This window comes from Paramormyrops kingsleyae, chromosome 14 (genome assembly GCF_048594095.1).
Source record: "Paramormyrops kingsleyae isolate MSU_618 chromosome 14, PKINGS_0.4, whole genome shotgun sequence".
NCBI lineage: Eukaryota > Metazoa > Chordata > Actinopteri > Osteoglossiformes > Mormyridae > Paramormyrops > Paramormyrops kingsleyae.
The window spans coordinates 9,826,930-9,852,332 of record NC_132810.1 but is presented as its reverse complement, the minus strand read 5'-3'; the positions used below and the strand labels follow the sequence as shown (position 1 = coordinate 9,852,332).

General features: G+C 48.0%; 4 protein-coding genes across 8 annotated transcripts; 2 read left to right on the top strand and 2 right to left on the bottom strand.

Moving 5' to 3' along the window:
- Nucleotides 1-904: 904 nt before the first annotated feature.
- atg2b (autophagy related 2B) lies at nt 905-18,021 on the bottom strand. 5 transcript variants are annotated; one of them, XM_023828438.2, is made up of 42 exons: nt 16,717-18,021; nt 16,436-16,598; nt 15,887-16,039; nt 15,625-15,727; nt 15,339-15,498; nt 15,075-15,254; nt 14,889-14,985; nt 14,637-14,813; nt 14,372-14,526; nt 13,641-13,755; nt 13,021-13,273; nt 12,721-12,871; nt 12,529-12,621; nt 12,251-12,439; nt 11,752-12,025; nt 11,318-11,426; nt 11,041-11,236; nt 10,387-10,529; nt 10,144-10,301; nt 9,394-9,566; nt 9,156-9,306; nt 8,861-9,063; nt 8,358-8,438; nt 8,146-8,252; nt 7,953-8,045; nt 7,727-7,797; nt 7,568-7,644; nt 7,312-7,482; nt 7,070-7,202; nt 6,511-6,707; nt 6,110-6,339; nt 5,916-6,033; nt 5,566-5,766; nt 5,355-5,456; nt 4,523-4,601; nt 4,009-4,219; nt 3,668-3,737; nt 3,447-3,529; nt 3,087-3,208; nt 2,825-2,979; nt 2,599-2,748; nt 905-2,455 (listed from the first exon to the last, which is right to left on the bottom strand). In XM_023828438.2, exons 1-42 carry the CDS (start codon nt 16,876-16,878, stop codon nt 2,225-2,227), a joined length of 6,240 nt encoding a protein of 2,079 aa, XP_023684206.2. In that variant the 5' UTR covers nt 16,879-18,021; the 3' UTR covers nt 905-2,224. The 5 variants fall into 5 exon arrangements, with proteins under 5 accessions (XP_023684206.2, XP_023684211.2, XP_023684208.2 ...); XM_023828443.2 differs by having other exon boundaries at nt 4,009-4,204; XM_023828440.2 differs by having other exon boundaries at nt 13,641-13,752.
- A 56-nt stretch (nt 18,022-18,077) lies between these two features.
- Nucleotides 18,078-20,991, top strand: gskip (gsk3b interacting protein). The gene is made up of 4 exons (XM_023828451.2): nt 18,078-18,296; nt 18,446-18,560; nt 18,977-19,213; nt 19,300-20,991. Exons 1-4 carry the CDS (start codon nt 18,280-18,282, stop codon nt 19,456-19,458), a joined length of 528 nt encoding a protein of 175 aa, XP_023684219.1. The 5' UTR covers nt 18,078-18,279; the 3' UTR covers nt 19,459-20,991.
- Nucleotides 20,992-21,076: 85 nt separating this feature from the next.
- Nucleotides 21,077-22,830, bottom strand: LOC111852474 (NPC intracellular cholesterol transporter 2). Its single transcript, XM_023828452.2, has 5 exons — nt 22,707-22,830; nt 22,330-22,422; nt 21,891-21,998; nt 21,631-21,803; nt 21,077-21,437 (listed from the first exon to the last, which is right to left on the bottom strand). The coding sequence occupies exons 2-5, from the start codon at nt 22,406-22,408 to the stop codon at nt 21,351-21,353; spliced, it is 447 nt and encodes a 148-aa protein (XP_023684220.1). The 5' UTR covers nt 22,409-22,422; nt 22,707-22,830; the 3' UTR covers nt 21,077-21,350.
- A 39-nt stretch (nt 22,831-22,869) lies between these two features.
- On the top strand, nt 22,870-25,062 carry isca2 (iron-sulfur cluster assembly 2). Its single transcript, XM_023828273.2, has 4 exons — nt 22,870-23,020; nt 23,519-23,696; nt 24,019-24,134; nt 24,302-25,062. Exons 1-4 carry the CDS (start codon nt 22,878-22,880, stop codon nt 24,474-24,476), a joined length of 612 nt encoding a protein of 203 aa, XP_023684041.2. The 5' UTR covers nt 22,870-22,877; the 3' UTR covers nt 24,477-25,062.
- Nucleotides 25,063-25,403: the final 341 nt, after the last annotated feature.

Sequence of the window (25,403 nt, the reverse complement as noted above, 5' to 3'; positions counted from 1 at the left end):
CATAAACCAATATAAACTACAGCAGAATGGCAGCAGTACCTGAAGGTGCTTGATGTACTGAGATATTTAATCAAAATCTTGCTCTTCTACATGATAAAGGCGGTCCTCCACCTTCTATAAGTTATGCCTAATCAATGACAGTGAATTTGCTGCTTTGGTGGCCTGCCAGTGATCAGAATGGATGCTACAAAGTACCTGAGGCAGGAAGGAAACATCCATCCATCCAGGCTGCCTGATATTGGTCGTTATAGTAACTCGACCCCCCCTTTCTTAACAATTTGGTTAACACACCGATTAGCAAACCTCTCAGTGTTCTAAGAAGGGAAGCATCGCTCTTCAAGGTGCCTTCGATACAAAAAAAACAGGCTTTTATGGGTTTTGATAATGCAACAGACTATTACATTACAGCAGTTGGGTGAACATAGACAGAAGTGATGACCAAAGTCCTTCATGGTGGCCAGTTCACTTACATGCAGTGTGAATTACAGACACTGCAATTCAGAAAATGTCTCATCACGTTGTTTTCTGTGATATTTGCATGCAGTTTTTTAAGCTAAATGTGAAATGGCGTCTTTTTCTTGCTATGCAAATCACAACTGCAGGTGTTATAAAACCATAGCTTTCCTGTCATTTACTGTATTACAGGGCTCTGCACATACAGGATAAACACAGCCATAAAGCAGTACCAAGCCACACTGGCTAGCCATCAGCGTCACCATGGAAACACATATGCAAAGGGGGATTCCGTTACCCACCCAGCCTTGGAGCTGATTCTCTTCCCCATGGCGCAACATCGCCTCCTGGTGGACAGTTTTGCCATGTTACCAATTCAAATCAATTTATTAAACACTTCTGATTTAGTGTGGAGTGCTGCCAGGAATTAAACACATAAAAGCTACCCAGAGAGAAGGCAAATCATTTATTTCCCTTTGACAGACATTACATGCTTTAATATATTTGCACAAATTAACATTATCCAGTCTGTACACTAACTATATACAAGCCATATACTGTAATAGCCTAGATGCACACAAACACCTGTTAGACAGCACAAATAAATGGATACATTGGGCACCGCTTTGTGTTCCAGTCAATTTAAAATTATGTAGTGCTGAAATTAAATTATTTTAAGTTGTTTCTACAAAACAACTACTGACCATGTCTTTCTCAATGTATAAAAATGTTCAATAAACACAGCAAAAGGTGAACCGTATTTAAGACTCAGTTCTATAACAAGCTGTACTTGTGACAAACTAGATACGTATTTCTGAGAATGTCAAGGGACTGTTTTAGGTACACGTACTGCAATGACAGACAGCGGGAAGCAGTTTACAGATTTACTATACCTGTAAATGATTCACCTTTGCTCGTCTTTTTCTGATAGCGCCACTCACTAGAGTAAACAGCTTTGATTACTCAGTGTCTGTCACAAAGCTACAGCTTAAACACAAGAGAGAAAAAGGACAGACCTCCTCCTAATGACAGATAGAAGCAAGAAAACTGGGAAGACATGACAGCCCCTTAAAAAGACGGCTCCCAAACAGTTCTGAGATCAGATTGACATATTTTAACCGAAGGCTACTACAATTCACTCAGCTATCGAAGAGGACAGGTCAAATGCAGAAGCACAGAAGAGAGGCGTACAGCCTGCCTATATGCCACTATGAATTTGGTGTGATTCTGCACAGTCCACAAGGCAAGCAGCCACACATATAAAACGCGGAACAGACAGGCTCTCATTCAAATTATAGCTCTGCTTATTTAAAAAACAACAAAAAACAGTTAAATTGTTTGCATGTGAGAAAAAAAACACATTTGCACCTTTCAGATTATCTGCATTCATAACCATAGTTATCTCCCCCCCCCCCCACTTTACAGATGGTTTATTTATACAAAAAGTAGTACTCAAATGCCATGCTAGTCTACAAATGGCACACGCTAAATGGTGCTAAACAGGAAATTCCCATGTTTGAGTCTGCTTTGTTTATGTACCATTTACAAGGCACTGCAAGGGATTCTGGGAAGGAGAACTCAAACAACATACAAACTCCAGGCGGTTTGGTGTATGAGATGGGATTGGTTTATTTAGTATTACTGACCGCTTCCCTTCCCTGTCTGTCGCGTACCCTGTGTATCCAGTTGTTCTGCCAGTTGCATGGGACATGTTTGGTGGGGTCCCCTGTGAATCTCATTGGCTACCCAGCACGTCTTTCAAACAAACGGTTCATTCCTCTCCCGGCCGCCACTTCTGGGACTCCTCCTGTCGGGCATCGGGGTGAAGCTGGTTCCTCATGCCTCCCAGCACGTTTGAGGTGGCCTCCGTGGCCACGATGAGTGGCTTCACCACGGCGGGGGGCAGCTGCCGCAGGACCCCGCCCACGGCCCCCGTCACCCCCCTCTGCTCGTGCTCCCGTGTGGCCGTGTCATAGATGGTCAGCGCCGTGTCCGTGATTCCCTAGGGAGACCGCGAGGCATTCTTAGCTGATAAACACTAATACCATGGTAACTACTGTTATTCAGTCTGTTTTTAACATTTGAAAAGGTGCCTTTGAAATGTTAGATGGGGGGGGGGGGTCGATCTCGTCTACTCTGACATACCTCCTTGACTACGCAATATGCCTTGGCCACTCCCTCACGCAGGTCCACTGGCTGATGGGCCAGCCGGTGATGAGAGAAACGCTTCATCCTCTTCAGCTCGCTCTCCTCGGGTCCTGGAGACACCATGTCATAGGCCGTCTCTGCCGCTGCCTGTCGGAAATGTGACAAAGACTTTCAGATGATGCCTCAGCGGTGAGACCCAGGGATGTCGCGGGCGGCTCTTTACCTGTATGGTGCGCACCATGCGGTTGGTGAGCTCCAGCGCAGCCATGGCGGTGGAGGTGCCGAAGGAGGCGGCCCCCCGCTGGAAGCCGCGCACGATGCGGCCATCCTTGCGGTACTGCTCGATGGGCAGCCATACCAGGTCCCTGAAGCCCTGAACTGCAGACAGTCACCAGGGCACGATGAGACACAGTCATGTGACAGGCGGACAGTGTCAACATCACATTCTCGCCACTCTGCTGGGTCGTGCCCTATGGGGGACTCACCCAGCTGTACCAGGGAGTGCATGGGCCCCACCCCCCCCAGCAGGCCTGGTAGCTGGTTCTTCCGGATGTCGTTCAGCCACTCGTTTATGGCGTAAGAGAAGAGCTTGTCCACCCCCAGCAGCCTAAAGGGAGAGCACACACACACACACACACACACACACCTCCTTCAAACCCACGGCCTACAGCTCTTCCCTTCAGCATCTTCCGCCCTCCTGCACCTACTTACCCTTCCCAGCATGCCTCACTGAAACAAAGGCACCTGTGCCACACTGTTTACTGCTGACTGAACTTCTGGCATACCTCAGGGCATAACATTCATGTTTGGTAAACAGACTGGCAGTGACGGCGGCAGGAACAAACCCTTGTCTGTAGCAGAGGCGTCGCAGCTTCAGCTCTGAGCAGTTGAGCTGGGTGAGGCCAATTACTATGCCGGCAAATGTGCCCTGAACCAAAAGGAAGGATCAGACGGACAGTGACACAAACAGACATCCTGTATCTCACATTCTAGCACCATTATGGACGCAGTGGTGCTGATACCCAGGAGGATGTGTGTTATGGCTTAAATCACCCAGGCGACGCACCTGCTCCATGGACACGTGCTTCCCATGGTAATCCAAACGAATGGGCACCTCAGATGTGAAGCGGAACTCTCTGGAACGCAAGGATAACAGGCGGCGACAGAAACGATAAACTTCGCAAAGGCGAAATGACAGGAAGCTTTAGATTAGATGGAAACTAATCGCCGTTTGTATAAGTCTGAGAACAGGCACATTAGAATGTGCATTTTGCATATCGCAGCTTGTTCTCCTTTAAGGACATACACCCCCCACCCCCCCGGGCCGGATAACGATCGCAGGAGAACCGGGTTTTAAACAGGAATATTTCCTATATGGTTAAACATCGGTCACACGGTACTGCATACCTGAAGAAGATGGGCTGGTCAGTGTAGGGTGTGGCGCCCCCTTCAGACTCGCCGGTGTCGGCGCTGGTCGGCTGCACGGTTCCGTTCAGGCTGGGCCTGCCCTGGCTCGGCACGGAGATAATGGGGGCCGGCTCCTGACCGGCACCCCCTTGCTTGGGGAAACTGCAGGAGATGTCTGAGGCTGAGGGCCTCCTCACTGAAACACACAGCACTATAATAAAGCAATGCTGCAGCCATGGATACTGCGTGTACGCCGCACATCCCATAGTCGCTCGGGGAAGGAGGGGGTGGCCAGCCGCAAGGGAGCGAGGCGGGGGAGCACTCATCAGAGCGTGGCTACGTGCCGTAGAAGAGAATGTCAGAACACAGAACACAACACGGGCATCCTGAGGGCAGCTGGGCGGGGCGGAGCGGCAGGGTGGGGAGGGGTGGGGCAGGGTGGCAGGGTGGGGAGGGGCGGGGCGGCAGGGTGGGGAGGGCCGGGGCGGGGTGGCAGGGTGGCAGGGCAACTCACCCTCCTGGTCAGGCGGCGCGAAGATCTCGACTTCAGCAGTCAGACTGGAGAAGAAGTCTTTGAGGAAAAAGAGGGCGTCCTGCGGGGGGAAGGAGGCAACCTTAGAGATATAGCTAAGAACCAAGATGGATATACAGTGACCATCCGTAACATTCACGCATTTGACATTCGTGGTTTTGGTTATTTGCAAGCTGGCCGGGGACAATTCCATGGGAATATATCAGGAGATCGCAGAAACTGGAAGACGACACCTAAGGCAAAAACAATACTGGAAATGTAATATATAAACTACTTGTAATACATAATACTTGTTAGTGTAAGTGCATCCCGTATCCGTAATATTAAACATCTTGGTTTGGATACGCTGCACATCTTGGTGATCAGCCTCACGTGTCGGCTGTCTGAGTGACCGTGGACTCTTGCAGTTCTCACAGCAATTTTTAAACATTTCAGTGCTGCTAATTTTGCATTTTCAATAATATTTTTGTACATACAGGACCATAACTTTGTCCGTTTTAAGTAATATACAAACCATCTAAGTTGTTAATGACAAAGCAATTCGACATGCAAAGTGTAGAGCACAATACTTTCTCTTTACACTGGTAATAAATAGACTTTTTATGTTGTCGCTCAGGCTAGCAGACTGTTATGGGCTGAGGCTTGGGGGGCCCAAGTATTATTTGCAAATTTTCACATCCGTGGGCATCTTCTGCCCCAAACCTTCACAAATCTGAAAGGGCTGTACGTGCAAACAGGCCATATGGGACAGCAATCAGGTGATGTCTGACTGAGGCACTCAGGCATGAAAGCTATGTGACCCCCCCCCACCCACCTGATCGATGTTCAGGCGCAGCGGCATCAGGGAGACCCGCAGGCAGCACTCCTGGGGGGTGTGGCCTGCCTCTGGGCATAAGTGCAGCGCTTTCACTGTCAGCTATTCGAAGACAAAAAAGCCAGTCAGTTATGTGTATGATCCTTATTGGGTCATTGCAAATAAAGGGGGCGGGGCAAGGAAAAGGGCAGGCCAATCACATCTGATTCACCATGTTGGAGTGGGCTTTGCGGGGCATCTCCTTGCTGGAGTAGAGGTACAGAAACTTGTTCATCTGGGAGGAAGCCAGCCGGTCGCGGATCTCCAGGTCCTGGACGATGAACACCTGTCGCGAGGCAGGCTGCTCGGCCTGGCCGGAGCCAGTGCCGGACTCGGGGGGGCCAGGGGGGTACACCTCGTGCTGGAACTTCACCTGCAGCCATGGGGCACGCCGAAGGCGTCAAATGACATCGTTCTACTCTGACCGAGTTAATGAAAAGCACAGTCGCCTCATTTTTAGACTTGTTACGCCGCCGTGGCAGCTCCACATGAGCGCCCTCTGCAGGTGCCACGCTCTCCTACCTTGGTGAGCTGGATCTCCATGAGCACGTCTGGGTTCCTCGCGCGGCCCCCTCCCACGCGGCTGCCGGGCCGGGCCTGCCTCGCCGGCGTCTGCGAGGGGGAGCTGTGGGGGGTGCACCTGAAATAACGGGACGTTTAATCACGGACGGAGGGAGACAGAAATAAAAACAGCCGGCGTCCACGCCACTACGCACCCACGGCTCTTCGCTGGGGAGGAGGCGAACTGGCCGCCGCCAAAGTCCTTCCCCCCATAGAGGTGCCACACCATGGAGATCTCCTTAAGCAGGTAGCGGATCTCCGGCACAGGGAAGTGTAGGGCCCCCCGACCGGGGTGGCCACGGCCAGGCGGCTGGCTGAAGTGGTCGTCCCTGATCTGGATGGGCTCTGCCGTCAGTTTGCTCACCACCGGCTCGCCGTCCCGGTCCTGAGTCGGACGGCAGCAGAGTGACGGAGAGAAAAGCGACTAGGCAGACATTTTTATTATCGACGATCCTTCAGATGGGACTGAATTGCTTTGAAGGGAAGCCCTAGAGAACCAGCGGTCGCCCTGGACGAGGGCTCCTCAAGCCAAGCGGGGGCACGCAGAGGGCCTTACAGCAGCTCCCGAGCCGGGCGTCTCCAGGATGCAGAAGTCGTCGCTGTCTGGGGCAGCGTCAGAGGCCGGCGTGTAGATCAGGGGCGTGTGGTACACGGGGAAGGTGGGGCTGGGCTCCTGGGACAGGTTGCCACTCTCATCCGGGAACAGGAAGAGGTCAGAGCGCGGCGGCTCCTGGGCCAAATCGGAGTGGATCCCTGGCGGGGCGGAGCGAGGGTTCGTTACTGTGACACCGGAACCACAATGCATTGTGGTTCTGCCCACAGAGGAATAGGGTGGGAACAGAAAGGCTGGGCAATCATCTGGCTCACATTTTCTTCTACAATGTGTCAACAGGACAATTAGAAAGCAATTAGAAGGTAATTACCATACTCATTTAAACTCATTTAACTGGAAGTTTAACTGCCAAAATGAGTAAGATGGTAAAATGAAAAATGACCTCATGACAACAATACTCATTCCCACGCCCCTGCGTTTGGATCCTGCATTTCCATTTGCAGTCCTACGCTCCAGAAGCAGCCCAGGGGGATTTGGGGGGGGGGGGTCAGCACTCCCTCACCATTCTGTTGTGGGGTCGCAGCCCGCTGGCTGTCCATGTCCTCCATGGCCTCACTCATCAGGTCCTGAAGCATCTGTTGCTCTGCCTCAGGGAGAGGTGTGGAGCGGGAGGGCCGTTTACTGGGAGTCTCGGCCTGTGGGGAGACGCTCCAGTCAGGGAACCAGCAGAGCCGTTTCTTTAATGTACTCGCTGGAATGGGAGCGAAACAGGACGCCGTGAGAGAGGTGAGCCACAGGACAGACCTTTGCTCTCTGCCTCCCGTTGCTGCTCTTGCCATCCAGGCCAGGAGGGGGCAGCAGGTCCCCATAACTGGCCACATACTGAATTAGGTTCATGAGTGCGGCACACGAGTCAGAGCAGGTCCTGATGTGGATGACGTCACTGGAGCAGCGCAGCTCAAACCGGGGCTCTGACTGAGGTGACAGCAAGCGGTGAGACACATGGCGACCCGCTCCCAGAAATCACTAGGACTTTCCACTGCTCTGGGGCGGCGCCTACCCGCTCCCCACGTGTGCCTGGCTTCACTGCAGTGATCCTCAGTTCCAGCATTCCCATGTCCACCACCTGCACGTAATCTACCCAGGGGACGAAGAGTGAGACTTCAATCCTGCAATCCTGATACCGCGCAAAGGTCAGTCTGCTTTCATAAGCGTTTACCTCGGCTGAGATTCACAGAAACCGCGTTGCATTTGTCCGATAAAAACAGGGCAGCCTCATCCAGAATGATCCTGAAATACCAAATGCAATCATTACAAAATTATAGGCGGAAAAATGACTTAGCACTGATGACAGGGTCAGAACAGCAGACAGATGTTATGACGGTCACCATGGGAACAGGAAGTGATGCATCACCAGATTGGCCAGGCCAACCTGTGACGTGTACCTCAGTGTGGAGGAGGAGTGATCCAGGGATACACTGCTAGAGATGCTGAAGGTCTCCACTGTCAGCAGAGACTTGATGGGCAGGTACAACGGTCTGCAGAGAGAAAGGAGACACCATGTTAAACCATTCAAAAACAGAAGCGTGCCATTGGTCGATCACCATACAAGATCCTCATCCATTTGACAGACAGCACCTGTAGTCCAATGAGCAGCTCCAAAGGTGCAGGTGGAACGTAGTGACTGACGTGGGAGGGGTGTAGCCCAACACTGGCTCATCTGACACGTTCAGAAAGTCCACAATCTGGCGGGAAGAAGGAAGACGTTAAATGGCTAAAACCCGAATTTTGGCCTATCTGCAGAGACACGGAGCATCACTACAGAGTAAGAGAGAGTAAGCAGCACCTACCTGGTCATACCAGCCCAGGCTGGCCGGCACCACGCGATGCTGCAGAGTCGCCCCTCTCACCCCCACAGCAATCAGGAACTCCTGCCGACAGAGTCAGGTGCCAGAGGCAGGCAAAGCCCCGATCAGCCCTGATAAGTGTGGATGTTCCCGTGGTAACGGACACCAGAACACCACATTATTTTCTAAAAATCCAACCGGGTTCAGCATTTCTGTAATTGATTCTCAAAGTAATTTACTAAATTTAACCTAACCCTAGACGTTCTCTCCATACTGACTGGCTTGGCCTCGTAAATGGGGCCAAGGTAACCTATATTCTCATTCTTCAAAGTTCTTCTCAAAAAAGGACCTACAAATGAAATTAGTTTTGGATTCATACTGACTGAAATGCCAGGCGAGATTACGTGTCTGCATGACGGCTGGAATACTGGGCCACAGCTGGAATATCGTGGAAATCTCCACAGCTGCACGAACAAGTTGGTATAGCATAGTGTTCTCCTCCCCACCTTCATGTTTTGCTCGGCATTCTGGGAGTGGACCTTGATGGCCACAGACACCATGCTATGGGCCTCCAGGCCGATGCCCTCCGCTGGGGAGGGCTTGCCGAGGGACGTCTCCTCAGACGGGTAGATCACCGGCTCCAGCCAATGGGGGCGTGTCTTGCTGGGCAGTCTGATGTCCGTTTCTGGCACGTCTCCATCCACCATGCCTGAGGAGACCCCACAGACATACGCAACCTTCAGTTCACGCTCCCAGGGTGAAAATTATTTTTGGACTAATCATTTAGCCATCTGGCCCTACCTTGGTGATAAAGGCAGAGGTTACTGGTATGGAGGCAGACGTAGTGCTGGTCTTTGTACCCTTCGTGCTGGATGACCGTGAAAAGGACTCCATTCTCCACCTCTAACCAAAACTCCCCGTGACTGTTCTTCAGGTTGGCGTCACCTTTTTCCTGAAAGGGGGACGGTGACAGAGCGCTCTCATCCCACCAATGACACGTAAATAAAAGGTCAGGACTTCACGGCCATCCTCTGGTTACCTTGCTGTGGGTCTGAAGGGCCACCAGACCATGGCTGACATTCAGGACGACGGAAAACAGGCTCTGGGAGCTCCGGCTCTGCATCTCCTGCTTCTTCTTCCTGCGGTTCCTGAATCCGAAATCCGCTGAGGAATTGTACTGCAAGCTTTCATCCTCCGACCCACTGTCTTCATCTGCAACATTAATAGAGGAGACCACAGCTTAGCAAAGACGACGGCTATGATAAAATAACAGCACTAAGGATAACCACAACCTACAGATGGTTACGATGGGGTTACGTTCCGATAAACCCATCGTCAGGTGAAAATATCGTAAGGCATTTTAATAAAAGTACACCTTACCTAACAAACATCAAAGCCTCACCTACCTTAAACATGCTTTGAACACTTACATTAGCATACAAATGGGCAAAATCATTAACACAAAGCCTAATTTATAATAAAGTGTTGAATATGTCATGTCATTTATTTATTGAATAATGTACTGAAAGTGAAAAACAGTGTGGAACTGGAATACCCACCGTAAAGTCGAAATATCGTAACGCAGACCAGCGTAACCTGGGAAGCGTCTGTATTTAGGCGTGTTATATTTAACCCAACAGATTCCCACAACAATCTTAAAAACATGTCACTCAGGTAAAACCCTGTTCTGCAATTTCACGTGATTTTTACTTTATTTCAAAAGCCACGTATCAGGGAATTTCACACACAAACATGAGTCACATCCCTCACGACAAAGAGACCTCCGTACCCTCGGGGGCAGCTGACCGGAACTGGTTAAAGCCGTCCTTGTTGTAGGTGTTGATCAGCTGACTGGCCACCGACAGCCCCACCCCATAAGTTATGTTCTCGACGGTCTCCACAGGCGATGGGGCGGTGGGCTCCCACAGCAACAAGTCATTGTTAATCCTGCCAGAAGATGATGGGTCACATGACACAGCAGTCCATGGCTACCGGCCGATGCACCCCCCCCCCCGTCAGCCACACGCCTGACCTGTTGTGCAGTTTCTCGTAGAAGGCCTTATTCGGCAGGGACAGCTGAACGTTGGGGAAGGCCAGCTCCAGGATGTAGCGCGAGTTGTTCATTGTCTTCTCCTGAAACTCTGTCATCTCGCCCACGTCTCCTGGCATGACCATCTGTGGGAGGGAGTTACAGGTCACCAGATTCAAAAGGAGACTAAATTACTCGTAATAAACTGCTATTATAGTCTTAGAACCTATTAACTGAGGAGGCTCCGCCCACATTCCAAAGGGATGCAGTTAGAAGAATTGGAGTCTCTAAACTGTCCATGAAGTTTGAGTGTATGTGATGGTGTGTGTGTGTGTGTGTGTGTGTGATGGTGTGTCTGTGTGTGATGGTGTATGTGATGGTGTGTGTGTGTGTGTGTGTGTACACTGCACTGGGCCAGCATCCAGCCCACAGTGTTCACATCCCTTGTGCACTATGCCAGTGCACCCCACACAGTCCACGTTTTTCCTCCCTTCCAACTCCCAGGGAATTGGGAGGGAGCAAAAATGTCGACTGCTGGGGGGCCCCTGAGGACTGATATGAGAATATGGATGGATAGACAGACAGACATCGTCAACAGTCATAACACTTCCAAAAACCTGTCAGAGAACAAAGAGAAGATGGAGCCGGCAAGCAGACCTCCTCATTCTCGTACATGACCCTCCGCGAAGAAAAGGGCGAGGGCTCCGGCTTGCCGAAATCACAGACATCCTTCAGAGAGTGGGCCCCGCCATCCTCCTCCTCCGGAGAGTGTCCCTCAGCACCCTCGTCCTCCTCGGTGGTAACGCGCTCCAGGATGGAATGGACTGCGGTGGGGTTCGCGCGGAGCACCACCCTGCACGGCCACAGCGGCGGGGGGGAGCGTCAGCACCGCTGGAACGGACTGGGCCGCCGCGGCCAGGCGGACGGCCATTACCTGGGCCAGTCGAATTTGCCGCTGTCCGAGGCGTTCATGTCCCCGTCGGTGGCGTGGGACACCCTGAGGAAGCGAGACGCCGGCTGCTCGCTGCCGTCCTGGAACCTTCCTGCAAGAACAAGGTCAGCAGACGTCAGAGAAACATGGACCCAATAGGATGTTAAACTTGTGTCTTTCCTGCCAACATATCAAACATGACAGTAAACATGACAGTAACACACTGATTAGAGGAGCAAAGTTCAGGTCCAGAAAGAGAAATCCAGACCAAGATTTTGTTTCAACCAACCAGTTGAGTACTCTCTGACTGTGACTCTTCATACCCAACTGATTGGTTGAAACAAAATCTTGGTCTGGATTTCAATTTTCTGGCCTTGAACCATCTACCCCTGCACGTGATCCAGAACAGAGCCAGTTGGCAATGCCCAGCATATTACCCGTCATCTCCTTGAACGTCAGCTCCACCTTGGTGTGCTCAGTCCCCCCTCCCCCGGTGAACTCGGTCTTCAGCTCCAGGTCCTGCAGCTCCAGGTGCAGGGCCTCCTTGTGCAGAGACCTCTTGAACCAGGGGCCCCTCTCCTGGTCGGAGCGCAGGTCCGGGATGGGGAAGCGCACCATTAGCAGCAGGAGCGGAGCATTGACCGCCACCGACACGTGGCAGCTGCCGGGGCTGCGAGAGTCGTCCAGGAAGACCTCTGCGAAGGCCTTGTGCTGCAGACCACCGCAAGATATCGAGGAAAGGGGCAACTCAGCACAGCACTCCCGGATTACAGTCTCACAGAAAATACTGGAAATTATTTTAACGATAGATAGCTAGATATCTTGGCAGCCAGTAACAAGCAAATCAAAAGTATCAACGAAGAATTCATGGTGGAGCTTCGGAAAGTTCTAGAAAGCCAGGGATCCAGTTCTGAGGACGAGATGCTGGTGACTCACCAGGCTGATGTGCTTGTTGTACGACGTGTACATGTGGGACGCCATGGTTTCGGCGGAGGCCAGCTTCTGCGGCTGCAGCAGGGAGTTGAGCCTGTCCACGATGCTGATGTCCAGTTCCGCGCGGGTGGGGCCCAGCTCCACCTGCAGCTCCGCCTTCCTGGGCATGGAGCTGAAGCGCACCTGCCCGCCCTGAGGAGGCACGGCGGGTCACCGGCCGGGAACTGGCACGTCAGCGGGACCACGAGACCCGAGGACACCGGAGCAAAACAGACTTTTACCTGCGGGCCTCTGCGCTCCACAAATTTGTACAGCAGGTGAAGGCAGGGAGGGGGAGGCGCCTGCTTGCTGGCCGGGCCGTCGAAGGTGACCAGCTGTCAGGAAACAGACGCAGACAAATGCAGACATTAACCTGAGATGGACGGGGGCCCCTCGACTGGGAACCTGCAGGGAATGTGGAGGGGGGTGGGCACCTCTGTGTACTGGGGCACACCAGAGCCAGCGTCGCTGGGGAACAGGCACTCCAGCAGCTCCAGCTGGCCCAGGGTCACATCGGTGTTCAGGCTGCGCACACTGGAGCCCTGTCGCTGCTCATAGGTCAGTTTCATCCCCAACCCCAGAAACCTGCCGCGGGAAGTGGGGGGGGGGGGGTGTTTACACACAGCTCTACAATGTGGGGCTGTGACACCACAGCCAGGTTAGGTCGTCTCACTCCGTAATGCATTATAACGGTACAGGATTCTGCTGACAAACAGGGAACAGGACCGACGTACCTCAGGTGGTCATGGGGGCAGGCGCTGTCAAATATGGCCCGAGCCTGCAGGAGGTCGCCCCGCCCAACGCCCCCGAGGTCCATCCCGTCCAGCCGCGAAAAGAAGCCCGAAGCCATGAGGGCCAGGGGGCTGTGGGGGGAGTCGGCTGGGGGCAGGGGGTCGATGTGGAGCACGGACATGATGGCGGTGCCCAGAGCCAGCCTCAGCACCAACTCTGGTCGAGACTCGTCACAGGGGGCTTTCAGGGGGTGAGCTGGTGACAGGGAGGCAGGAGCATGGGTACAGGGAGGGCACAGGGGAGGCGGCCGGGCGCGGGGAGGGCACAGGGGAGGCGGCCGGGCGCGGGGAGGGCACAGGGGAGGCGGCCGGGCGCGGGGAGGGCACAGGGGAGGCGGCCGGGCGCGAGGAGGGCACAGGGGATTCATTTTAATTAGTGAATAAACAGGCACATTAAACACAGACTCTGGCTCAATAAATACAACAGCAGCGATAACAAGAGGGAAATGGAACAGTGTACTTAGAGCTGCGAGAGTGACCTCAGCTCCACTTTCACTTCCTCTCTTTCTTTCACCAGCTAGAACGAGCCGGCGCAGTACAGAGGGGGCAGTGTGCTCACGTACAGGTCTGCCGCAGGAGTTTCTGGGGGGGCTGGATATCCCGGGTCAAGAAAGGGGGTTCCTGCATCTGCCTTTCCCTCTGCTTAGGGGCGTCCAAATAATCATCCCAAGCCATCTGCTGTGTGCATAAGACACAGGGGTGATCCAACATGTGAGCCATGCTGAACCAAGTAAAGCAATAAAGTTACAGAAGAAAAATCACTGAAGCCAAGAACTGCAAAGCCGGGTGACTGATGGAAAAAAAAAATCACGAAAAAAATTACCTGCAAATAATACAAACCAATAAAAACTTTATTAGGAAAAATCCAAATTATATCTGTGTTTTACTAAAAAAAAAATAGGTGAGGCAAACAATACTGACTATTCACCGATTTGATATCGGCCAATCAACTGTATATTTAATGTTACATCATCGGCAGCATTAGCCAAATCCCAGCATGCATCGTAATGTGTAAAGTGCATGAGCAGCCTTTGCTGATTTGGCATTTCTGACCAACCACAACAAAAGGGAAGAAGACTGCCTGAGGCAGAAGAGCAGTAACAAGTCAACCTGGGCACAAGGAAAACATCTATATTTAGTTTAACTGCACTTCTCGGGTCGTTTATTACCCAAACGGCTCCATGAGCTGGTATAGTATGAAGCGGTGAGATACGGCAAGCCGGGAATCTCTGCAGGTCATCTTACTGTCGGTTCACAGTAAAATGATCGCGTGAGCTGCGTAGGCGAGACTCACCGGCGGGTTGTCAGAGGGAGACTCCCCTGGGGAGGGGGTGTAGTTACTGTTGAGGGACAGGTCCAGGTCCACAGTGGGTGGGTCTCCCAGAGGGGGGAGGGATGACAGGCTGTGGGACATGTCCATCTCCGCCATAGAGAAGAACACGTCTTCTGCTCAAAGAGACACAGGTGGTCCCGGGGGGTACATCAAAAGTACCTGCAGATGCGGCGGCAGATTTCAAGGCCCCCTCCAATGCTTTAAACGGGTCCCAGAATCTAACTACCTCGGCTGGATGTGGTCCTGGTAGTGTCAGCCTCAAAGAAGTCCTCGTCTCCCGGTGTGGCTGAGGTCACGCTCTCCTTCTTCAGGCAGCGGCTCAGCTCGGCACGCAGCCGGTTCTCGTCCTCCAGCTGCATGGGCCTGTTCCTCCTGTCCCGGGCCGGGCCGCCCCTCTCCAGCTCTGCCGAGCGAAGAGCGGCAGGTCAAAAAACAGACTTAGAAGAGGAAGTAGTGGAACTGTGCTACGGAAACTCACCCGTGCTAGAAAAGACACCGAGCATGTCAAGAAGGAGGTGGACTTGCCGCGGAGACAGCAGCAGGGCCATCGAATCGATCTGCCCGTCGACATCCAACTGAAAGGCAGCAACGCTGCACCGTTACTCCACCCTTCCAGAACCGGGATCGCGAATAGGAAACAGATGTACAATGAGGCTCCGCCCACCTTCGCGCCCGGTACGGTTTCATTCTGCTTCAGGACGAGGGACAGTTCTACTCGGCCACTCAGGCTGCCGATCTGGGTGGGTTTGAAGGGCGTCGCCGCGGAGACCGGCTCGGTAAACTGAGGGTGAGGTTCACAGGTGATGCGGGGGTTCCAGCTGGGGGAGAGCTTGGCCTCCGTCTCCTGGCAGCGCCACGGAAGCGAGGTGGGGTTAGCACAGACGGTCAACTTGATAGGGGTGGAGGTTACTGCCGCAGATCTCACCACCTTGCCAGACGGCGACCTCAGGCCGTTGCGGGTCGACTCTGAGAACTCGTCCCAGAAAACAGTGACGCCGTGCAGCTGCAGATTCTTGTGAGCGAACGTGGCTGGCTGATGCACGTCCACACCAGCGCACTCGTCGCCGGTCTCGTCAAAGTAAACGATCCTGAGCGGCAGGAGAGGCATGCAGCTTGTATCTCAGTTCAACTGAACGCTAAGAGTTTCATACATAAATGTACTGAAGAAGATCATCTTTAAAATGTATTAACCCTATTAAAAAAAATAGTCTTACTTTGCAACTCGTATCTCAATAGCTATTCCAGTTTTGGAATTCTCCGGGACGTGCTCAATCCGGAAAACAGTCTCCAAAAATGTGACCTTGACTCTTCTCAGAACTGGAAATAGTTTAAAAAAAAAAAAAAAAAAAAAAAAAAAAAAAGGACTGTGACTCAACGGACACTGGATGGAGATAAACTATGCAAACTCAAGAAGAGATCAATAAATAAAAGCAGATCCCCTGATAATGTAACTTTAACACAAAAGGAAGCAGATACCCGTCTCTATGGTTTCCGCAAACTTCTCCAGTCCCTCCAGAGGCTGGAAGGTCTCCCCAAGCTCGTCCGTCAGCTTCTGGCTCAGGCACTCCTTTGCCAGCTGCATGCTGCTGGTCATGAAACTGGACCAGTACATGGGCTCTATGCCTGAGGCTGTGGCCACAGAATACTGTCCTGTTGAATCTTAAAAAGATCTAATCCATCCAGAACATACTGACCAGAATCCAAGCCCATACAGCGCTTTGGTATAGCTAGTACTTATCCTAGTACTGCAGTGTGTTGAGTGACAGATACGCAAAAATCTTCAGCAACTACAGTCACCTATCTTTAGTAAGGCTGGGCCCAACAAAAGAGGAAAATCTGTTCCACAACCCCATTCAACACTTACACAACATTTGTATGCTGGGAAACACTCTGCAAACTATCCCAGTAAAAGCACTTAAAATTTATGCATGGCATATAGATCGAGCAATCAATATAAAACTAGTGTTTTTTGCATAGAAATGTCCGCCCCGCAACCATTGCAATTCCCTGTCAAGATGTTCTTACTCATTCTTGGTCTTGGCTTGAACACCATCTCCAAACCTGCCACCTCTAGGGCACAGTTCTCCTGCAGCAGGGATGCCCAAGGCACAGTCAGGGAGATGGTCTGGATGAAGCCCTCTGTCACCTCAAACGGAGCATCGACAGACACCAGGATCTCATTGAAGACCTATGAGGAGATATTGAGAAGGTCTTGCTAAGCATGGACCATCAAACTACAAAAAAAAAAAAAAAAACCTAAATCAATGTTCACTACTGTGAATGCGGCCATCCCCAATATGACTCACCTGTTTGTCCAGCGGTACTTGCGCCAGCGAGCCGGTACCTTGATAGAGATCTAAACTGAGCTGTTCCAAGTTCAGATTCCCCTGGAGGAAGTTTCCCAAATATCGATGCAAGAGGTATCGGCATGCTCGCTTCTTTATGGATTCGGAAAATGGCCAGGGCATCTCGATCGCACGGGGTTGAGACTGTCACGGCGGCGAGAACACGGTTTTGTTTAAATCGCGGGGCAAGACGAGCCACCGGTGCAGAAACAGGCGATGATGCGGTGCATCAGGGTGAGGTGAGAGCCCGGAATGTGTCTAGTCATCTTGTCGGGTTTATTAAATGCGCGCCAATACCCAGAGGACTCGATGCATCAGTTTAATCGATGCGAAGGACCTACGCGGAGCTGATTACGATGTGTTGACTACAGCGTCCTGATCTGCCATGAGGAACGCCTTCACTTAAAAGCCTGTCAGGCCTCAAGCAAAAACAGCTCGGTCCAGATCTCTTCTTAGGTTCTCAAGTAAAGTGACCGGACAGAAATCTAGCCAGGATTGCGTATTAAAACGGTCTCGGCTCCCGAAATGGGATACTACAACCTCAAGTAAAATGTCATACTTATCCTAGCTAGTTACCAAATCGTGTCATGAAATCACCAGCTTAAAATTCCCAGTGCTTAGATCTACATGTAGACAACCGAGCTTTTGTTAGCATCACCTGAAAATGCCTGAGTTTTTTTTTTATACACTCACTGTTACCTGAGTGTGAACTACACTTATCACAGTTCAAATACAAGTACTATACTGCGTACTCAGAGTATTACCTCTTTATATATAATATACACATTAAGTCCACATTTAACAACTGTTGAAATCTAAAACATGGCGATGCAGCAGCATAAACCTATACATTTACAAAAGATACGTTTCCATCTGAGGCAGTATAGCTTAGTTCCATCACATATGCTCTCTGCAGTTAAGAAACTAGCTGACCGGCTAGCAGCAACATTTAAGAATTAGCGAGGTGGCTACTTAGCGAAGTGACACACAAACGCCTCCTCGGCGGCCTGAGAAAAAAAAGCAAATCCTCATTTTTATCCCCACGTCATGATTTTACTGTCAAACGAAGATAAAAAGCTCACAGCAACTCATTCACTAACGAGATACGATCAGGCCTGTATTTTTGCATTACACTACATACTCCTTCGTCTCTCGTGTTTACAAACATGCTCAGGAGGCCGTCGTTCACGTCATCATTCCAGGACGGGATCTGAGATACCAGCCATCGCAGCGTCTCACATCACGTGTTCTTGCGCCCCCTTCTCATAAGCCCGAAAATTTCTGTTCTGCGCATCTGATTCGTCGCTACTTGATGAGGAATATTTTGTTCGGTCATATCGAACTTTACTATGCTACATATTTAGCGGCACAATATAACATTCATGATGTACAGCCTTACTTTTACATATGTCCGTATGCTTTTCTGAGTTATTGATACACAACTCACAGTATCTCCATAATATCGTAATCATTTTGTTAATAGACTCCTTTCTCTGAGCTACAGGAACTACAACAAACTGCGTAATGATGCAAGAAGCAATGTAATAATACAGGTTACGTGAATTGGAAGTACAAGAACGTTTTAATGTTTCAGTTGATGGACGTAATCTGTGATCTATCTACTGACTTGCCACCCGTTTTAACTATTCGCGTAGTACTGAGACTAAGCGTGAATATTAATTACTCCTAGATCCGCGCATCAGAGTATTTCAGACTACGTCAGGAGGCGAGAAACCTGTCGCGCTGGAATGACATTATTCCCCGGCATGAGCCGGATGTGTGGTGTTGATTTATCTGCGGAGGAGGTGAGTAGCAGAAACAGAAAAATCAGATTTTGTGTTGTGTTGTTTGCCGTTATCATAACGCAATGGACATATACGTAATTATCTCTACATTTAACAGGCCTGGTGCGAGGTTATTTTGATAAAACCTTTATGAGCAATGAGCAGTGGGTGTCGTCGCCAGCTTCCTGCCTCGCACATTAACGTCTACCTGGTTAATAATTTGGTTTCACATAACGGTCCGATCCTTCTCGATGTGTGTTGGTGGCTTCATTGCCATACTTTACTTCGCTGTAACGCGCAGTCAGATTCTCTGTACTCCCAATGCGGAGTATATAGGAGGCGAGGTACTACAGCACTTCTGATCATATGGTGATGATGATGTCTGTCACATTAGAAACCGTTTCGAAAACTGTTCTGAATTTCGTCTGCTGTTTTAGAGAATGGAAGTAGACTGTAACCAGGGCGATCCAACAATAGACTCGATTGAGGACTGTGTTGGAGACGTGAAAGACATGAGGCTGGAGGCCGAAGCGGTGGTCAACGATGTCCTGTTTGCCGTGGCAGAAATGTATGTCTCCCAGATGCTGAATAATACATTGGATGTGGCATACATAAATGTGAAGACGAGAGAAGGGAATCGTTACTGCCTTGAGCTCTCCGAAGCGGGACTCCGGGTAGGGAACAGAAATGACGCGTCGTCTTAAAGTTTCTCTGTGTCAGATCGTCAACTGAATCTAATCTGTACTTTCTGTCGTTGCAGGTAGTTGGCTACCAGTTTGACCAGGTGAATGAGAATTTGAGCTCCCAGTATCATGAGACTGTTTATTCGCTGCTGGACTCCCTGAGCCCCGGTTATAGGGAGGCTTTCGGAAACGCTCTGCTGCAGAGGCTGGAAAGGCTGAAACAAAATGGACAATAGTGCACCTGTCGCACAAAGACCAATAAATGAAACGAGGGTTGTTGTTGATGTAGGGACCTGTCTGTTAACCTGGAAGCCTGATTTCAAGAATAACATCATATACACACATTCTTCTTGTGCATGTGTCCTGTATTATTGGCAACTTCCGATATGCAGCTGTCAACTTTAAATGGCATACAAATGGCCCTGATATTCAAAGCATGATGACGCTATGCTGTTTGTTGCACATCTTTAAAGGCTTCAAGAAATCTTACATCTAATATAGGAACAAGTACCCCAAACAGCAACCCTCGATGCTTGTTATTGTCTATGGATCATAGATTGCACTAAAATACTTTTTTTAAATGGTCAAAAACTATTGTGCCCTCTGTCTAAGTGCTTGGCATTGGTCTGCATCAGCTGATACTTAAGTTAACTTGGAAAACTTTTTTTCTTGGTGAGGTTTTTCAGCGTAAACTGACCAAAGAGATGGGCTACTGGGAGTGTTACCTAATTATTTTGATTGTTTTCCAAGTATAACTTTGTATAGTTTTACAATTGCCTTAAATATGCATCACGACTGTGTAGCAAGTCCCAGCCCTTCGCTAACATGTTTTAGTTGTTTCCATCTAAATATTCCTTAGATTTTTTGTTTTATTGTACAAAAACCATCAGAGAGTGCAATGTTGTGTCTTCACCTGGTGACCTGAATGGAAAGGCTTGGGGGAAAATGTACATTTCTAATGTTTATTTTGTCATTTTAGTTCTAAGTACTAGTTGTGCTTCAAATTCTAGATATTGAGAATTATTTGCAGTTGTGAATCACTTGTATTTTAGTGCTACCTTCCATTTTTGCCCAACATTTTATTGCATTATTTGTGAACAGTTAAAATAATGCTAGCGTCAGGCAAATTATGTCTGTTGCATAAGAGCTCTCAGTGGACAAAGCACACAAGAGACAACACAAAACCACTTGTTGCTACAGTATATGTTTTCTGAAGCATTGATGTATTTTGATTTTTAGACTTTTTCTAGTGGAGGAAAGGATCGTCATAAAGACAGCCATTGTGGAAAAAAGTTATCCTCAGCAGTTATGTTGTTTTTCCTCCAACTTACATTTGTATCAATTTGCTGTGTAACTGCTTTGAAGTTGAATACTTCAAACAATTGTCCTCAAATGGCACAAAGACAGTTAACATTTGTATATTTGATAATCATTCTGTACCTTTGTTTTCTACGATTCACTCGTAACAAAACATGCATTACTGCTACACCGATTTTTGCTGTCCCGCCATGGTCATGTTTGAAGTTCACTGTCAAGTGAGTGACTTTGCTCTTGAAGTTTGCTGCTGAGCTACGATATATGTCTTTTCAAAAAGGACATTTTTAGAATTGAACTTCATCCTTTATAACATGACACAGGCATGAAAAGCTTAGCCACCGATTAATTTTACTTTCATGATATGCTTCTGCTTTTACTAAAAAAAAAAAAGTGTCAGTTCAAGACTTTTCATGTCAAACTATTTTAAATAAAAATGACATTTCTGCAACTGATGAATGCATTTGGCAAGGTTTTGTCACGTTTATACCAGAAAAAAAAATCCACTTTTGCAGGAACATAGCTGCATTAAACACATAATGTTTTAAAAGAAATCTTTATTAGATATGCATTAAAAAACATTTCAAAATTACAAAAAAGTTGCAAGGTGAGCATCTGATATAAAACAAACAGAATGCAGAACTGGCCCAAACTAAACAAAAAGTACAAATTGGCCATTTGTGCATTATGTACAAGGCCCAGTTCCTCCATTGATCCCTAGCAAGTTAAAATATTTGATTAAAATCATTCTCAAGCAGAAATAAAATATTAAGAGCTTGATCTTCAGGTTACTTCCATCCAGTAGAAATTGTTCTTAACTTGTTATCTGCACTGGGAATTTAATGCAAAACAGATCCTTGCTGGAATCATCTCTCAGCTCCCACTCCACAACCAGTTTAATCTTGAGATAATTAGGATGGGAGGAAAAGAAAAAAGGTCACATTACTCAAGACTGAAGTAAAAGCCAGTATGAGGCAATCAAATAGTAGTTAAAAGGTAAATTTTAACATCAGTTACAAAGGAATACAATACATTGTGGTGAAAGACGCCACCTTGGAACAAAAGAGGAAGTATTAAGTTTCCATAATACTCACTGAAGGGTATTCGGGTTTGACTGGGAGCTCATTAACGTAGTTGTAACTTGTCTCCTTCTGAATAGGACAGACAATTCCAGACTTGCATCCATCTTCAATGGGTATGGGGAAGGGGATCGGAATACCAGCTACTATCCCATGGACCACTGCTTTGCTTGTCTGGCTAGCAACATCTTTAGTGGATTAAAAGGGACAAAATTCAGGCAACTGGAGCTTTGCAGCTGGTTATCAGTTTTAGTTATAGTCATGCAGTGACGTACCACTACTGAAGGTCACATTGACAGAATATGACTGTCCTTTGCGAAGCTCACAAGGCTGCTTTGGGCATGGGGTTATATCAACCGCAGTCACCTTCCCTACCACAGAACCTAAATGGAAAAGTAATGCCACTTAAATACCAATACAACTTTATTTTTTCCCCGTACACTTGTTAAGAAGGACATTTTAAAAAAAGTTTCAAAGTAATGCTAACGGGAGTCTGGCAGAAGTGACATTCATCCCTGAAATTATGAAACTTTTAACTCATTTATAAACAACTGCGCGTGCCAAATGAATCTCAGCAGCCAAAACAAGTGCCTTATTGTTAATGAATTACACATCACAGGTACAGGAAACAGCAACATAAATTAACATGAAAGCAACTCTCGATCTGTGATTTCACCATGATAATGAAGAAGAGAAAATCATGTGGATACGTACCACAGTCAATGAACTTCACAGGCTCGGTACAAGTGACAGCGAAGAATGAGAAAGAGATAAACAAAGCACGAAATTCCATTGCTTATGCACACGCTGAAAGAAATATTACATTCACTTTGTGAAACACTGTTTCAGGCATACGGAATAGCAGAAAATAAAATGCACTATCACCTGACCAAGCGAGACTCAGCAGATAACCCAGTCACATGATCAATGACTAACTTCACTTTTCCCCCACCTTCGTTCCATGAGGGTATTACAAAACACGCACCGTTAGAAAATGTCAAAATGTAAAAAAACAATAAGAAACCTAAAACTACTACTAATGACCCCTTAAACGCTCATTAACACTTTTAAAGCTATTTGTTAGTACTAACCTGCCAATCCGGAGACCTCAACCCCACTTCACTCTTACCCAGTGGCTGTATTATTTCCTTGTCAGGAGCTCGCGCTGGCCAGCATTTATCATTGGGCCCTCCGTCATCCAGCAAACGAGCCAATCATGTAAAAGCAATTAGACTTCCTGGGTCCTCGTAAACATCGCTTTCATGACGTCTAACTTCAGCGACAGGAGAGCTAGCCAATCGCGTTTCTCTTATGGCCAAACCAGGCTTAGAAGGTTATGGAGGATGTCATTAGTTTGGGGAACTATGTTCAATGTAGTAAGAGTTACAGCCCGGAGTCTTGGAAGGTAAATAAATCAGGGTTTATAAAGGGTGGATGAATAACGTAGCTGAGTGGAAGACACTCCGTATCAACCCGATAAACTTAATTTTGTTGTTGCTGTAGAGGAAAATGATGACGAACTCATTGGGTAGCCAAGATGCTATCAGCACATTTGGAATTCATGTTACAGTTATTCGTTATCACGTATTTAAGTGTTTGGGACAATTAAGAGGAAAGGCATGCAGAACCGACACCAGATCGATGATTAGCGAATTGCAAGCTTCTTATATAACTTGCTGAGTAAAGTAATATGTTCTTGGCTCAGTCGGAATGCAGGCTAATTCTGTAAATCTCATCTTTAAATTTATTTCGTAAAAGGTTATTTGCACCAATTCGAGCAATCTTGGGAGTACATTCATATGTTATGTGCAGAATGAAACGAGTTAGCTGTTTTACTGATGTAGCAAAAAGAACTGAATCTGTTGCATGTTTTAATCTCCGTATTTTGTTTTCATTTCGCCAGGACGTCTTCTCAGACGCTTCGCGGTGCTAGGCATCCTGTCCTCTTCCGAGCACCACCGGTTAACCTGTATTTGGTTTCTGCTGGGAACCGCCGCTGGAACAGCTCTTCAAAAGAGGAGAAGCCGAGCGACCCCAAGCTGGCTGACTATAAAGTCTCCCTCAGTGAATCGTGTGTGAAGGTGGAGGAAATCACACAGTGCATTTCATAATGTTATACTGAAACAGTTAGGCTTAAAGACACTGAACAAATGTTTGTGTTTCATTTGAAAGTAATTGCGATATTCACTGGTTTTGTTTTCAAATTCTAAGGATCCTTTAAAATTCTATTGTTTTTTTTTTCATTTTGCAAGCTCCAGCGACCTAATCCTATTAAATAAACAGGTTTATCCTTTGTTAATAACCAACAGACTCGCGTTATGCCAAACGATTTGCAGATTTGTCAGATTAATGAAATATGACAAATTTAAAATATAAATACTCATACTGATCCGCCTGTTTCAGAGACTGCAAGAAATCATGGACAAGGGGGAGTACCTGAGAATTCGGGTAGAGGGGGGAGGGTGCTCTGGCTTCCAGTACAAGTTCTCCATTGACAGCACGAGGAATGAAGAGGACAGGTACATTTGTCATCTGTTCCTTCTTGTTTGACCACCTTACCTCTCACCATGAACACAGCTAGGCTTCGGTGATCATTTCCGGTGATTTACTATGAATTCCACTGAATGGCGAGACAGTAATTCAGCACACATCACTGATGCTCATTCTCCCCTCTTTCCCTCTGTAGGCTGTTTGAGCAGGGTGGTGTGGGCATCATAGTGGATGAGCAGAGTCTGGAGTTTGTTAAGGGCTCCATGGTGGACTTTAGCGAGGAGCTGATACGCTCCTCCTTCCAGGTTCTCCGCAACCCGCAGGCAGAGCATGGCTGTTCCTGTGGGAGCTCATTCTCAGTTAAGCTGTGAGGACTTTGCCAGCAGAAGATTAGTAGAGATCCCCAACGTGTGGCTTTTGGTAGAACAATATATAAAAAGGCCTATTATGTAATAGTATAAATACTTACAGAGCCAATCTACTGCTTCAGTTGCACTAAAGATTATGATTAAAATCACTTGCTGCCCGAGATCTCAACTAATGGTGTAATCAGTAGAGGACCATTGAGTCTCAAAGGACTGGCTTTTTTTGCCAGTCGATTTAAATGCAGGAGCTGTCGGCGCTGTTACTTTCAGCGCAGGTATCCATTTTAGTATAATAATGCAAAAGCAAAGATGGGAAGTTGAGCAGACATTTAACCTGAATCTATTTTGAGTAGATTGTTTTTAATTAAGCATATAAATACACTGTATTTGAAAGTTTTGGAATTTGTGTGTTTTTTTTACTGGTACAGTAGTATCTCCACTTTATGAGAGAAAGGGGGACATCATTTCATTACTTATGTTTGGAAATGGTTTGGATAGATCAATGTTAAATATTCAGAGTTTGCATGTACTGCTTGTCTGTATGTAAATATGTTGTATTTTTTTCTGAAAGTACAATAAATATTTAAAGAAATCCTGTGGTGTATTTCTCCAAAGAACTAATATTTCACATTTTCTCCAGCCTTTTTCTGGCTTTTCATAGCTTCCGTAATTGTATCTTAATCCTTTTTCTAGTCATTGCACTGTTTTTGCATTATTGAATTTATAGCATGATCCCTGAGTTGTATGTAAGGAATTTCAGCCTTGCACATTTAATCTAATCACCTGTCAAACGATGGTAAAGCAGGGTTTCCCGTTATCATACTATAGCAAGCATTTTTATTGCGAAAAGCCATTTTTTTTACCCTGAGAAACAGATAAGGAGTCACCAATAGATTTTGAAGGTTAAAGTACTGCACAAAAACCCTGGCCCCA